The sequence below is a fragment of the Astyanax mexicanus genome, chromosome 23, assembly GCF_023375975.1.
Source record: "Astyanax mexicanus isolate ESR-SI-001 chromosome 23, AstMex3_surface, whole genome shotgun sequence".
Taxonomy (NCBI): domain Eukaryota; kingdom Metazoa; phylum Chordata; class Actinopteri; order Characiformes; family Acestrorhamphidae; genus Astyanax; species Astyanax mexicanus.
Window position 1 is genome coordinate 28381037 of NC_064430.1, and position 16395 is coordinate 28397431.

The window sequence follows — 16395 nt, forward strand, 5'->3', positions numbered from 1 at the left end:
GTTTTCCACTCGTCCCCCTCCCTAATGCGAACCAAATTGTACGCACTACGCAAATCAAGCTTGGTAAAGTAAGTAGCCGTACGCAGTTGCTCGAGAGCACAAGGAATTAAGGGCAAAGGGTAAGCAAATTTCTTTGTTATGGCATTCAAACCTCTATAATCAATACAAGGTCTCAGTCCCCCGTCCTTTTTCTTAACAAAGAAGAACCCAGACCCGACAGGGGACTTCGACGGCCGAATGAAACCCTGGGCTAATGCTTCGGTGACATAATCATGCATAGCCTTTTCCTCATCGAGCGTAAGGGGGTAGACTCTAGCTTTGGGTAGGGTGGCACCCTCCACTAGGTCGATGGCACAATCATAAGAGCGATGCGGAGGTAATTTAGTAGCGTTTTCCTTGCTAAACACTTCTAAAAACTCTGAATATTCAGGGGGTACAACAATGGGATCAGAAACTTCAGGACTCTCTACAGAAGTAGACTGAATAACTAAACTATCCAGAGCTAAACAATGTTCATGACAGTGAGCAGACCAAACCGTGATATCCCCATCGCGCCAGGAGACAGTGGGATCGTGAGTCTTCAGCCATGGCATGCCCAGAATAACTGGATGCTCGGTGCAGGGAAGCACAAAAAGTGGTAGTTCCTCAAAATGAAGAGCGCTGGCTTGTAGAGTGATGGGCAGAGTCTGCAGGGTAACCGGCTTGGAGCGGACAGTCTTTCCATCAACAGCATGGATGGCTAATGGACGTAGAAGTTCTCTGGTGGGCACTCCATGCTCCTTAACTAGGTCCTGGCTGATGAAGTTCCCCTCCGACCCGGAATCTACAAGCGCTGGGACAGAGAGCATACCAGTAGGTAACATAATATTTACAGGCAAAGAAAAACATTTAGAGCGAAGGATTGTGTTGTGCTTACGTACCACGTAAGCACTCCACGCGCTGTCCCCGGGCTGGAGCTTTCACAGGTCGGGTCAGGAGACCACACTCAGCCTTGAAATGCCCTGCCTCTCCACAATAAAGGCATAGGCGAAGCCGGATTCGTCGCTGCCGCTCCTCTGGAGTTAGCCGGGTTTTCTGGATATCCATGGGCTCTGGGGCAGGCAGCGCAGCTTTCTCTGGAGTGGGAGCGCGGGGCAGAGACACAGAAGTGTGTTGAGTGCGAGGACTGATCTTGGGTCGGCGCGAGAGAAGTTGATCCAACCGGATCGACAGTGAAATGAGCTGATCCAGGGTCAGGGAATCATCTCTGCAGGCTAATTCCCTCTGTACATCTGGATTAAGTCCGCATCTAAACACGTTGATCAAAGCAGCGTTATTCCACCCACTACCAGCCGCGAGAGTGCGAAACTCCAGAGCGTAGGAAGCCACCGGCTTCTGACCTTGCTTAAGAGCCAGCAAAAGTTCTCCATTAGACTGTCCATACCGCGAATGATCAAAAACTGAGCGGAAAGTAGCCAAAAAGTCAGTGTAACTAGCCCCAGAAAGGTCTTCCCAAATAGCTGTAGCCCACTCGAGTGCCTTACCAGAAAGCCGTGAGATAATGAAACCGATCTTAGCTTTATCGGTTGTAGGCGGTGAATTACTGAAAAACACGGAGCATTGTAAGAGAAAACCGCTGCATTTTTCCGGATCCCCATCAAACAACTCCGGTTTAGAGACAGAAAATCCAGGCACAGAAGAGTTAGCGTTGGGCATACTGGGGGCAGCTAACGGGCTAGGGCTAGGTTCAGTTACGCCTCTGAGGTGAGCTAGCAGCTCAGCTAGTTGTTGCTGCTGCGTGGTTTGCTGGCGGGCTAGCTCAGAAACAGCTTGGGTCACACCAGCGAGCGTTTGCTGGTGCTGACCGAGTATCCTCCCCTGGTTGGCTAAACCAGATCTAATAGCCTCAGTATCTGCTATCTGATTTAGTTCGGCCGCGTATTCTGTCATGGTCAGAACAGAATAGCAGACAAGCGCAGATACTGATAAAAACAAAGTATGTTTATTATAATAATAAACAGATGTAATCAGGGTCGATACAGAAACAGGGGTAATTACCAGTAGACAGAGCAATGCAGACAAAACCATACCATAAACGAGAGACAGGCGGTGGTGAAAGCACAGTCCAGGTCATACACAAACAATCCAATATCAAAGGCAGAGGCAAAAATCGGCGTCGAGAAACAAAAAGCAAGGTCATACACAAAGTAAACTGAGACAAGAGATAAGTAACGCTTTGTATGAGGAGAACCTACAATACGCGGCGATGAAGTCTGTTTGGCGTGCACCTATATAGTGCCAGTAATCAGTATTCGGGGCTTCCTGGTGGAAGCAGGTGAGGTGTCACGTGATCAGGTGAGTGCGTGATGTCAGCGGGTGGTGCATTCTGGGTAGTGTAGTTGTTAACCTGAGAACCTCCGTTAGAGCTGGGTGTGGAAGGGACAGAGGAGCTAACAGCACCAGACGTGACACTGATACTCTTCTGAATGCCGCATTAGTTTTACCTTGAAAGTCTGATGTCGGAGCTGAGAATTATGTCATACCTGAGCTGAAAAAGTTCAAGTTAAGCATAATAAGCCACAGTGAATGGGCGCTGCAATCAAAGCTAAAGGTGGTCCAACGAAATATTAGAGTGTGACCTTTCTTTTTTGGTGCTGACTTTTTTTTGTTCTAAACATTCAACGATGGATGCATGAATGGATGGATGAGCTGGTTGGTGGGTGGGTGGGTGGATGAGTGGGCTGGTGGGTGGGTGGTTGGGTGGTTGAGTGGATGGTTGGGTGGTTGAGTGGATGGATGAATGGATGGATGGATGGATGGATGGATGGATGGATGGATGGATGGATGGATGGATGGATGGATAGATAGATAGATAGATAGATAGATAGATAGATAGATAGATAGATAGATAGATAGATAGATAGATAGATAGATAGAAAACAATAATAGGGATGGTACAGTAAGAAAGCACAGTAAAAGATTCTAAACTGAGTTAAGAAATATTAACTATCCCTTATTAGATAGATATAAGGGATAACAGGTATCAGCAGATATGACAAAATATTAAATATTAACCTGTGCACGTATTGTATTTAAGTTAAGTGAGTAGTGTATTGTCCAGGAGTGTGAATATACAGGATGTAGAGTAAAGTGTCCAGGAGTGCAAATCTATATGATGTACCATAAAGTGACAAGTGCAAATGAACAGGATGTACAGTAAAATGTCAATACAGTCACAGAGAGCAAATGTACATATTGTACAGAGCGTGATTATAGTAGAGATAAAAATAGGCTGTGATTTAAAAAGCATACGAGACTCATTCCTCAACTGTCCTCCTCTCTCTTCTGGTTCCACTGGGACGAGTTGCAGAGTCTGATGGCTCTCGGAACAAAAGACCTCCTGAGTCTGTCTGTAGAGCAGCTCTGTGAGAGGAACCTGCCACTGAAACTGCTATTATGGTCCATGTAGATGGGGTGCAGTGGGTAACTAACATCATTCATGATGGAGAGTAGTTTGTGCAGTTTCCTTCTCTCTGCCACCGTTACCATAGAATCCAGCTCCACACCAACCACGGACCCCGCACGCCTGACCAGCTTGTCCAAAAATGATGAGTTTCTTTTATTTTACCAAATAAAAAAAAAACATCTGCAATATAGTAAGAGGAAGATGGATGATCAAAAGAAATTAAACCAAGCTGAACTGCTTGAATTTTTGCATCAGGAGTAAAAGCATAAAGTTATCCAAAACCAGTGTGTAAGACTGGTGGAGGCGAACATGATGCCAAGATGCATGAAAACTGTGATTAAAACCAGAGTTTTTCCATCAAATATTGATTTCTGAACTCTTAAAACTTAAGAACTTAATATGAACTGGTTTTCTTTGCATTATTTGAGGTCTGAAAGTTCTGCATCTTTTTTTTTCTCATTTCAGCCATTTCTCATTTTCTGCAAATAAATGCTCTAAATGACAATATTTTTATTTAAAATTTGGGATAAAAGTTGTCTGTAGTTTATAGAATAAAACAGTAATGTTCATTTTACTCAAACATATACCTATAAATAGCAATATCAGAGAAACTGATTCAGAAACTCAACTGCTCTCTTAAATTTTCCAGAGCTGCAGATTACACCCCAGTGATAATAAACATGTAATAGAAGTACTAAAAATAATAATTAGTTAGAGGGTGCCACCGCTATTGAAAGAAGAGGAGAAGTGTCCTTGAACAGCAGTGTTTTGAACACATCACAAAAAGATCTGCCTACAATATTCAGTCCTCTCCAAAAGTGTTGGAACAGTGAGGTCAATCCAATTATTTCTACTGAAGACTAAAAACATTTGGGTTTAATATTTAAAGCTGAATTTGAGTCAAAAGATCAACATTTCAGCTTTTATTTCCAGATTTCATCATCTGGATCTGATACACAGTTCAGAAGATAGCACCTCCTTCTAACTCACCCATTTTTCCAATGAGCAAGAATATTGGAACATGTGACGGTCAGGTGTGTTTTATTTCCCAGGTGTGTTCTGTTACATTGATTATTTAAACAATAAATAGTGCTGAATTTTATGTATAGAGGAGTATAGAGGAGTAACCAACATGAAAACCAGAGAGCTATGAGTCTATGAGTGAAAAACAAGCAAATCTGAAGCTGAGAGAAGATGGAAAATCACTCAGAGCCACTGCTTAAATATTGTACAAAGCCACAACAACCGTATGGAATATCCTGAAGAAGAAAGTCGTCACTGGTGTACTAAATAACAGCTGTCGAAAAGGTAGACTTAACCACAAAAGAAAATCAATAAAATTGTTAGTGACATCAGCAACATCCTTCAGAGTACAGGAGTAAAGGTAATTTACCAAGAAGTAAAGAAAAAGCATGTGGACTAATTATGAACTGATGAGACAAACATTAACATTTACCAATGTAATGGAAAGGCTAAATGTAATGGAAAGGGTAAATGTGATGGAAATGCTAAATGTAATAGAAAGGCTAAATGTGATGAAAAGGCTAAATATGATGGAAAGGCTACATGTAATGGAAAGGCTACATGTGAATAGAAAGGCTAAATGTGAATGGAAAGGCTAAATTTAATGGAAAGGCTAAATGTAATGGAAAGGCTGAATGTGAATGGAAAGGCTAAATGTGAATAGAAAGGGTAAATGTGAATAGAAAGGCTAAATGTGATGGAAAGGCTAAATTTAATGGAAAGGCTGAATGTGATGAAAAGGCTAAATGTGATGTAAAGGCTAAATGTAATAGAAAGGCTAAATGTAATAGAAAGGCTAAATGTGATGGAAAGGCTAAATGTAATGGAAAGGCTGAATGTGATGAAAAGGCTAAATGTAATGGAAAGGCTAAATGTGAATGGAAAGGCTAAATGTAATGGAAAGGCTAAATGTGAATGGAAAGGGTAAATGTGAATAGAAAGGCTAAATGTAATGGAAAGGGTAAATGTGATGGAAAAGGTAAATGTGATGGAAAGGCTAAATGTAATGGAAAGGCCGAATGTGATGAAAAGGCTAAATGTGATGGAAAGGCTAAATGTAATGGGAAGGCTAAATGTAATAGAAAGGCTAAATGTGATGGAAAGGCTAAATGTAATGGAAAGGCTGAATGTGATGAAAAGGCTAAATGTAATGGAAAGGCTAAATGTGAATGGAAAGGCTAAATGTAATGGAAAGGCTAAATGTGAATGGAAAGGGTAAATGTGAATAGAAAGGCTAAATGTGAATGGAAAGGCTAAATGTAATGGAAAGGCTAAATGTGAATGGAAAGGGTAAATGTAATGGAAAGGCTAAATGTGAATGGAAAGGGTGAATGTGAATAGAAAGGCTAAATGTAATGGAAAGGGTAAATGTGATGGAAAGGCTAAAAGTAATGGAAAGGCTAAATGTAATAGAAAGGCTAAATGTGCTGGAAAGGCTAAATGTAATGGAAAGGCTGAATGTGATGAAAAGGCTAAATGTGATGGAAAGGCTAAATGTGATGAAAAGGCTAAATGTGATGAAAAGGCTAAATATGATGGAAAGGCTACATGTAATGGAAAGGCTACATGTGAATAGAAAGGCTAAATGTGATGGAAAGGCTAAATGTAATGGAAAGGGTAAATGTGATGGAAAGGCTAAATGTAATGGAAAGGCTGAATGTGATGAAAAGGCTAAATGTGATGGAAAGGCTAAATGTAATGGAAAGGCTGAATGTAATAGAAAGGCTAAATGTGAATGGAAAGGCTACATGTAATGGAAAGGCTACATTTGAATAGAAAGGCTAAATGTGATGGAAAGGCTAAATGTAATAGAAAGGCTAAATGTGCTGGAAAGGCTAAATGTAATGGAAAGGCTGAATGTGATGAAAAGGCTAAATGTGATGGAAAGGCTAAATGTGATGAAAAGGCTAAATGTGATGAAAAGGCTAAATATGATGGAAAGGCTACATGTAATGGAAAGGCTACATGTGAATAGAAAGGCTAAATGTGATGGAAAGGCTAAATGTAATGGAAAGGGTAAATGTGATGGAAAGGCTAAATGTAATGGAAAGGCTGAATGTGATGAAAAGGCTAAATGTGATGGAAAGGCTAAATGTAATGGAAAGGCTGAATGTAATAGAAAGGCTAAATGTGATGGAAAGGCTAAATGTGAATGGAAAGGGTAAATGTAATGGAAAGGTTAAATGTCATGGAAAGGCAGAATGTCATGGAAAGGCTAAATGCGTCTTCTTCTTCTTCCTCTTCTTCTTCGTCTTCTGTAATATATGTTTAGTGTTTTGTCTGATTCTTTGATCTGTAAAGTTGCTTTGTGACATCAGTTGTAAAAAGCACTTTATAAATACATTCTTCTTTTTCTTCTTCTTCTTCCTCTATTTCTTCTCCTTCTTCTTCTCAATCTTTCTTCTTCTTCTTCTTCTTTTTCTTCGTCTTCTGTAATATATGTTTAGTGATTTGCCTGATTCTTTGATCTGTAAAGTTGATTTGTGACATCAGTTGTAAAAAGCACTTCATAAATACATTTGATTCTTCATCTTCTTCATCTTGTTAGTTTTCTTTACCGTCTTCTTGTTCTTCTTCTAGTTCTTGTTCTTCTTCTTCTTTTTCTTCTTCTTGTTATTATTACTATTGAGTGATTTTACAGCACTTGGATTGCTGTAATTTGTGCTCCCAGTTCGATTTTGTTGAACAGAGAAAGGCAGCGGGAGAGCTGGAGACAGTTTTGATAGAAATGTGTACATTTTGGTTTAATTCAGAGCGGTTGCTATGCCAACACGGAGCTGATGGGCAGTCTGCTCACTGAGAGCGATGCCCAAAACCGATGTGAGATGAAATGGAGAAATGAAAAAATATATATATTATATATTAAGAGAAAAAGGTGGGTTGTGAAAAGTATATTGCCTCTTCCAGCACTAATATGAAGTGGCGCGAGAGAAGCGGCGACAGCGAGACGGAGGATGATGGATGAAGCCAGCGAAGTGGACTCGCGCCGAGGATGATAAGACACCTCCCAAACCCAATAAAGAAACTAGCCTCGTTTACACTAATACAACAAAACAGGCAAACCTAGTTCTGCGTAGAAACATCAATGACATTTTAAAAACAGGGATGCTCTTTATTTTTTTATTACACTTTTTGTGCACAGATCAAGCTTAACATTATGACCACCTCTTTGTGCATACAGTGCATATACATATACTCACAAAAGTAAGTACACCCATAACATTGATGTAAATATTTTATTATATCTTTTCATGGGAAGATGACAGTGACAATTTGATACAGTGTAACAGTTGAACAGTCATTGAACAGTTAAATATGTATAACAGTGTAAATTTGCTGTGCCCTTAAAATAACTCAACACACACCATTAATGTCTAAACCACTGGCAACAAAAGTGAGTACACTCCTAAGTGAAAAAAGGCCAAATTGTGCCCAATTAACCATTTTCCCTCCACAGTGCCATGTCAACCAATAGTGTTACAAGGTCTCAGGTGTGAATGGAGAGCTAAGCTGTTAAATTAGGTGTTCTGGGTAAAATTCTTACATACTGGTCACTGGATATATTCAACATGGCACTTCATGTCAAAGAACTCTCTGAGGATGTGAGAAACAGAACTGTTACTCTACACAAAAAATGCATAGGCTATAAAAAGACTTTCAACACCCTAAAGCTGAGATACAGCACAATGTACAAGGTCATACAGCAGTTTTCCAGGATTGTTTTCTGTCAGAGCAGGCCTCTCCAGAGTCGAGCAAAGAAGTTGATTCCATGTGTTTAGTATAAAATTCAAATGGTTGGCTTTAAAAAATGGACGCAATAAGTGCTGCCGGTATTGCTGCAGAGCTTGAAGAAGTGGGACGTCAGTGGACTAAAGTGCTCAGACCATACACCACACAATGCATCAATTCTTTCTGCATGGCACTGTTCTAAAAGGTAGCCTCTTCTAAAGCTAATGCATAAGAAAGCCTGCAAACAGTTTGCTGAAGACAAGCAGACTAAGTGCATGGAACCAATACTGGAGCCACGTCCTGTGATATAATGTGATCAAGATTAACTTCTTTAGCTCAGATTGGGTCCATCATCTATGGCAGCCTCCTGGTAAAGTTTACCAAGACATCTTTAATTGACTACAGTCAAGCATGGTGGTGGTAGCATCATGGTCTGGGGCTATGTGGGTGCTGCCAGCACTGAGGAGCTGAATTCCAACATGTATTGTGACAGTCTGAATGGAGTTTTTCAACACAATAACAATCCTAACAACACCTCTGAGATAAAGGTGATGAAGGTGAGTATGGCTCTAGACCTAAACCCAATTGAGCTCATCTGGGGCATCCTCAAACAGAAGGGGGAGGATTGCAAGGTCCATAAGGTTTACCAGCTCCATGGTGTGATGGAGGATTCCAGTGGCAACCTGTGAAGCTCTAGGGAACTCCATGTCCACTTGGGCACAATTTGGTCTATTTTATTAAGGTTTCTAGCGGTTTAGATATTAATGTGTTAACAGGACATGGTCCACAGGACATGGCCAACAGGACACTGCCAAAAGTATGCTGCCAAAAGGACACTGCCTACAGGACACCACCCTCAGAATGTTGCCAACAGGATGCCACCAACCAGACACTGCCTATAGGATGCTGCCTATAGGACGCTACCTATAGGACGCTGCCAACAGGACACCGCCAACAGCCCACCACCAACAGGACACTGCCCACATGACATTGCCAACAGGATGCTGCCCTCAGAACATTGCCAATAGGATGCTGCCCACAGGATGCTGCCAATAGGACACTGTCAACAGGATGCCACCAACAGGTCACTGTCAACAGGATGCTGCCAACATGATTCCAATAACAGGATACTGCCAACAGGATACTGCCAACAGGATGATGTTAACAGGACGCTGTCAACAGGATGCCACCAACAGGACACTGTCAACAGGATGCTGCCAACAAGACACTGACCACAGGATGCTGCCAAAAGGACACTACCAACAGAATGCCAACAACAGGATACTGCCAACAGGACCCTGACCACAGGATGCTGCAAATAGGATGCTGCCAACAGGATGCCAACAACAGGACACTGGCCAAAGGACACTGTCAACAGGATGCCACCAACAGGACACTGGCCAAAGGACACTATCAACAGAATGCTGCCAACAAGACACTGACCACAGGATGCTGCCAAAAGGACACTACCAACAGAATGCCAACAACAGGATACTGCCAACAGGACGCTGCCAACAGGATGCCAACAACAGGACACTGGCCAAAGGATGCTGTCAACAGGATGCCACCAACAGGACACTGGCCAAAGGACACTGTCAACAGGATGCTGCCAACAAGACACTGACCACAGGATGCTGCCAAAAGGACACTACCAACAGAATGCCAACAACAGGATACTGCCAACAGGATACTGACCACAGGATGCGGCAAATAGGACGCTGCCAACAGGATACTGACCACAGGATGCTGCAAATAGGACGCTGCCAACAGGACGCTGCCACAGGACACTGTCAACAGGATGCCACCAATAGGACACTGCCAACATTATATGTCCCTCAGGACACTGCCTAAAGAATGTTGCCCACAGGACACTGCCCACAAGAGGCTGCCACCCCTCTAGTTAAAGTTTAGTCCCCTATTTATAAATCTCTAGTGCACCCCTGCTTTTCTAAGAATTAGTTTCTAATTTTAATCCCAATTTCGTCCCATTACGGAAGGCAAATTACTAATGCTAATATTGCGCCTGTTTTAATGCATGTACAGTGTAAAAAGCTAATGTAAAAGGTGCATCGTAACTGCAGGGTCTTTTAAGGTGGAACGGCTTAATTAAATCCTTTAGTAAGATCAAGTCTCAGCCTTGTATTTTAAACCAAGGCAGCATTTTAACAAAGTGCGTCAGTCACTTACTCAGTCATATCTCAGCAATATTGTCTCTTCTAGGCCGGGCTGCTATGCGGTTTGCTAAATCCAAACATCAAGCAATGGAGCTGAATAACACAATGAAAAGCATTTCAAATAAAGATCAAATGCAGCGGGAGGAAGACTGGAGTACCCCGAGAGAGAGAGAGAGAGAGAGAGAGAGAGAGAGAGAGAGAGCTGCTCAACGCCTGCTGCTTCTCAGGTTCTATAGTCAGCATGCAGAGCGTAGAGATTTACACCTTTATCCCAAAATCACAGTGATTTCCTTCATCCCTCAATCAGCTTCAGCCCTTATGTGTAACACAATGCAGAAGAAAGTCTCCAAGCCTTAGAATACTATAGTATAATCCAGCTCTCTCCTGCCCTCTGCTGGTCACCACTATACATTACATCACATTGTATCTAAATGAAATGTGTGTAATTAGTGACTTCATAGTTTTTTGGGGTGTTTATTCTAATGTTATATAGAGTTAATTACAGGTAGACACTCTCACTAAGACTTGGAAAGTCTCCAAGCCTAAGTATACTGTAGTATAATATAACAATCTCCTGTCCTCTGCTGGTCACCACTGTTCATTACATCACATTGTATTTAAATAAAACGTGTGTAATTAGTGACTTTATAGGGTTTTTTTCTGATGTTATATAGAGTTAACTACAGGTAGACACTCTCCCTGATCACTGACATTATGTTTATTTGGGTTTATTATTCTAATGTTATATAGAGTTAATTACAGGTAGACACTCTCACTGACCACTCACTTTATTAACGTTTATTTGGGTTTAGTATTCTAAAGTTATATAGAGTTAATTACAGGTACACACTCTTACTGATCACTGACTTTATTAACGTTTATTTGAGTTTAGTATTCTAATGTTATATAGAGTTAATTACAGGTAGACACTCTCACTGACCACTGACTTTATGTTTATTTGGGTTTAGTATTCTAATGTTATATAGAGTTAATTACAGGTAGACACTCTCACTGACCACTGACTTTATGTTTATTTGGGTTTAGTATTCTAATGTTATATAGAGTTAATTACAGGTAGACACTCTCACTGACCACTGACTTTATTAACGTTTATTTGCGTTTAGTATTCTAATGTTATATAGAGATAATTACAGGTAGACACTCTCACCGACCACTGATTTTATTAATGTTTATTTGGGTTTAGTGTTATATAGTGTTATATAGAGTTAATTACAGGTAGACACTCTCACTGACCACTGACTGTATGTGTATTTGTGTTTATTTAAGGGTTTAGTATTCTAATGTTATATAGAGTTAATTACAGGTAGACAGTCTCACTGATCACTGACTTTATGTTTATTTAGGTTTAGTATTCTAATGTGATATAGACTTAATTACAGGTAGACACTCTCACTAAGACTTGGAAAGTCTCCAAGCCTAAGAATACTATACTATAATACAACTCTCTCCTGTCCTCTGCTGGTCCAACTGCACATTACATTACATTGTATTTAAATCAAATGTGTGTAATTAGTGACGTTATTTGGGTTCATTCTAATGTTATACAGTTAAATACAGGTAGACACTCTCAATGACTATGTTTATTTGGGTGTATTTATGCTGATATTATGTAGCGTTAGTTACAAGTAGACACTCTTAGACTAAAGACTTTAGAATAAACCCAAACAAACAATAATAAAGTCAGTGGTCAGTGAGAATGTATACATGTAATTAACTCTATATATCATTAGAATAAACTCAAATAAACAGAACCTTACATATAGTTATACAGGCAAACATGCTGACAAAGCTTTGAGTTTATGCTTATTTAAGTTTATAATACAATTAAGATAATTAATTTAATAATTCATAATTAAAATAATCACAGCAGCTTCTGAGAAGTCCTGAATGAATAAACTACACTGAAGAAACTTTGAATATATAGATTTGAGTCTCAGCAGAGGTCTGCTGCTAATCTTGCAGGTGGTTGGTGGTCTGCACTGCATGCCAAACTTAATCAAACTGTCATTCAAGTTCACAAGCTCTCAGTTTCTAACCTGCAGTAAATGAATGCAATCTAAAGATCTGAGCTGGAGAAAAGAGTGTGAAAGCAATCTGCAGACGCAGAGGAGAGCATTCCATAACACCAGACTTCTCTACCATCTACCCATACGAGGCCTGCTGGGCGTTCTCAGACACGACTGCCTCTTAAGTCTGGGGCTTTTTTCTGGCTTGGCTGTGAAATCTCTGCTGGGCTAATTAGCAGCTCGCCGCTGAGCGTAACACCCGATCAGATGCAGCTCAAGTGGATTAGAAAGGGGAAATCAGTAAAGCATGAAAGATTCATCAGCAACAGTTCAGACAGGCTAATAACTATCACGAGACAAGCAGGACTTTTAAACATGAAGCTCATTTTGAACTGTTTTGTGAGCAGGTTAGCACTGCTTAATAGAGGTGGGCGGATCGATCCAAATATCGATAATATCGATACCAACGCTGGTATTGGTATTGAGCAATACTCGTGTAAAAATATCGATATTCAAGCTTTTTTCTCTGCCGCACGCACTGACTGCTGCGCACGAGGATTCACCACAGTCTACTCTCTGGTCTCTTCTTGTTGCACATGCGTCACATGGCTCAGCAAAGCCAGCCAAACCGCCACGCAGGTAGGCTCAGCCTGGCCCCGCCCACTCAGCGCTCTCCTCGAGTCGACACGCCTCTACCTCAGGAGATTAGTGTTGAGTGATATTTTTTTACACTCTGTTTATTTAAGAAAAACTTGCATTTGAATTGCACTGAAAGGAAGACAATTCCTTATTTTTTATTGTTTTTCCAAATGACAATTCTATTAAAAAAAAGAATCAAAGAAACAAAGAACTAGAAAAGATGTCTAGTGAGGGGAGAATTTTTATTTTATTTTTTAATATTTTTTAACTTTATATTTAAACTTTGTTTTGTTACTGTTCCATTGTTTCTAAACAAAAATGTTGATTGTGATACTAAAGTATTTTGTTATCACTTACAATGTTTGGTGAAATTATATCCTAGGTTTTTGGATCATTTGGATCTATAAAGCTTAAATATTAAAAAGTATCGGTATCAGTATCGATATCGGCAATACTGGCCCTGCGTTTACTTGGTATCGGATCGATACCAAAATTCCCGGTATCGCCCACCTCTACTGCTTAATGGCTGCACGGCTAAATTGTGCAGAAAATAAATAATGTGTGGCCATGCATTTAAGTACACAACTTTTTAATTAAAAGACACATCATTTGCATACTAAAAGATGATTGGCTCAGATGCAGACAGTATGCAGACTCACTGAACGTGTTTTGTTTAACACATTTTGCCATGCCAGTGTTCTGTCGAGTCCTGCTACCCATCAATACGTGCTTCCTAAAGACACTGTGCATGCACTAACCTACATTTTTTATTATTATTATTTATCATGTGTTTTAGAATAATTTTGTTTTCTAGTATTCTTTGTGCTTTTAACAACCTGTACTCACTTTCACTACACTTTCAAAGTGTAATAGCAATTAATAATATAAAAAAAAAAAACAGATTATAATAAACACTTACTACCATAACTTTACTCTAACACGGTGATTTAGACTATCCAAAAATAGTACATTCACTTTTACTTCTTCTAATGCAGTGCTTCTTTTGTATTTTTACCTTTAAATATATACAAAAGGGTAGCACGGTTTGACAGGGTAGCACAACTCGACGGAACATTGGCTTCACATTACCTACAGTGTTGCAAGATGTGGTTTATATTTCAGAAAATGAACCAATTTTTTTCTTTGCCTTTGTTTGACTGCTCACTGCCATGCTAACAACACAGCAGAGATGTAGGACTAGACCTGTAGCTGGAGTGCTAACACCACGCAAAGACTGAATCAAATAAGATCTTGATTTCTGTTGCATCTTGTGTGATAAAACATAAGCAAATAAAATAAATCCCAGTCTAAAAATAGCCTGGCCAGTTTATTTAAAGAATCTTCCAGTCAAAACAGGGTTTTTGAAATGCAATGGATAAGAATTTAGAGTTTAAGGGAAATATGGCATCCAGATAATGAGGTGTGATGCAAGAACTTCCTGCCTTGGCTTTACTCAGAAAGCTATCTACCCCTCCTTGTCAGAGGTACCAGGGTCTATACTGATCTTCTATACTGAGTGTTCTGAAGCTCTTAGCCAGCATATTTCAGCCTCCCCCAGTCTAAATTCTAGTCTGTTCTGACCTTAAAGTCTTTGTGCTAGGGGTTGGCAATTAAGATCAGCCGCGGGCCAGATATTTTCCAAGCCATTAGGCTGTAGCTCTCCAGCCCAGAGGGTTGTTGAACCCAATTGCAGAACAGTTGATCTCAAATCAGGTAAACCCATGAAGAAAGAAAAAAAATAAATAAATAAACACACCGCTCCTTATGCGGGATCGAACCCGTGTTGTCAGGGTCGCGGTCCAATACACTACTGCTCCCCTAGTTAGTGAATTGGGACACAGCTGGGAAAAATTGCCTTTAGAAAGTGATAGAGAGCCCAAGAACAGGCAGAAAAACGAGAACGGGTGGAAACTAGAGTCACACCGAGCGCGACAGAGAGACGACCTCATCACCCACTGTTCCTCGAATCACAAGAGAGTGATGTACATCTGACCTAAGCTTATTACTGGTCTCAACTTTTTTGATTAGCCTGCTCTAATTTTAAAACAGGTGCCAAAAGTATCTGTCTGTCATAATACATAGTCATCACAGCCCTCGTGAAGGTAATCAAATCTGAGCCATAGAACATAGGAAGATCATGGGAACTTCACCCCGATAGGGCGAATCTGCCAATCCTGGTGTTCTCTGGTAAATTCCAGTCGTCCTGCGCGGTGTTGGCCTGTTAGCACAAGCCACATCTGTGGACACTGGGCCCTCATACCACCCTCATGGAGTCTGTTTCTGACAGTTTGAGCAGAAACATGGATATTAGTGGTCTGCTGGAGGTCATTTTGCAGGGCTCTTGAACTACTCCTCCTGTTCCTCCTTGCACAAAGGAATAGTTTGCGGTCCTGCTGCTGGGTTGTTGCCCTCCTACGGCCCCCTACATGTCTCCTGGTGTACTGACCTGTCTCCTGGTATATGCTCTATGCTCTGGACACTGTGCTGACAGACACAGCAAACCTTCTTGCCACAGATCGCATTGATGGGCCATCCTGGATGAGCTGCACTACCTGAGCAACTTCTGTGGGTTATAGAGAAAAGGTCTGTGGTCTCCACCTGCAGAAACACTCCTTTATAGGGGTTTAATTGCTAATTGCCTCTCATTTCTACCTGTTCCATTTGCACAACAGCAGGTGCAATTAATTCACATACAGTGTTGCTTCTTAACCGGACAGGTTAATTTCACAGAAGTGTGGTTGACTTGGAGTTACATTGTGTTGTTTAAGTGTTTCCTTTTTTTTTTGAGCAGTATACTTTTCTTTATGCTCTGTACCATTACACTTTCTCACCAAGAGGTCTCTTAATCCCTAAAACTCACAGACCGTCACTTTAAGTCTGCTAACTCTGAATTACCCAATGTGTCGTGCGCCAGTGGTTGTAGAGAGGAACTAGCAGGCCACACCATGAAGCCCACAGAGTGTGTTCACAGCATTTAGTAACTTCTTGTCTCGTCTGAAACGTCTTTACACAACATCTGTTAATCAGAACAGAGCGGCAGCATGATTCTTTATCTGCTACTCGCGTTTCTCCAGGTGAGAGAAAATGTAGAAAACTCTCAGTGGATTTCAGCCAATGGTATTTTGCATGTTTTTGTATTAAAATATATCATTTTTTTTGTCTAATCACTTCAGATCGGGACCATTTTTGGTGATCTGTCAACCCACGCTGAAGAAGGTAAGACAACCCACGCTGAAGAAGGTAAGACAGACACTTGTTGGTTTTTATTTTTCATTACGTTTATTTCCATTATGCACGCCTAAATGTCAGCGAATACAGTGATACTATTCTCTGAATGATAAAAATGTAGCAAATTAAT

General features: G+C 40.7%; 1 protein-coding gene across 1 annotated transcript in view; it reads left to right on the plus strand.

Annotated features, from left to right (window-relative positions):
• The first annotated feature begins 16078 nt into the window (after nucleotides 1-16078).
• si:busm1-71b9.3 (blastomere cadherin) overlaps nucleotides 16079-16395 on the plus strand; it is a 54106-nt gene continuing 53789 nt past the window's right edge. The window contains exons 1-2 of the mRNA XM_049470892.1: nucleotides 16079-16111; nucleotides 16211-16277. Of these exons, the coding sequence (XP_049326849.1) occupies nucleotides 16079-16111; nucleotides 16211-16277 (100 nt within the window). The remainder of the gene's footprint in view (nucleotides 16112-16210; nucleotides 16278-16395) is intronic.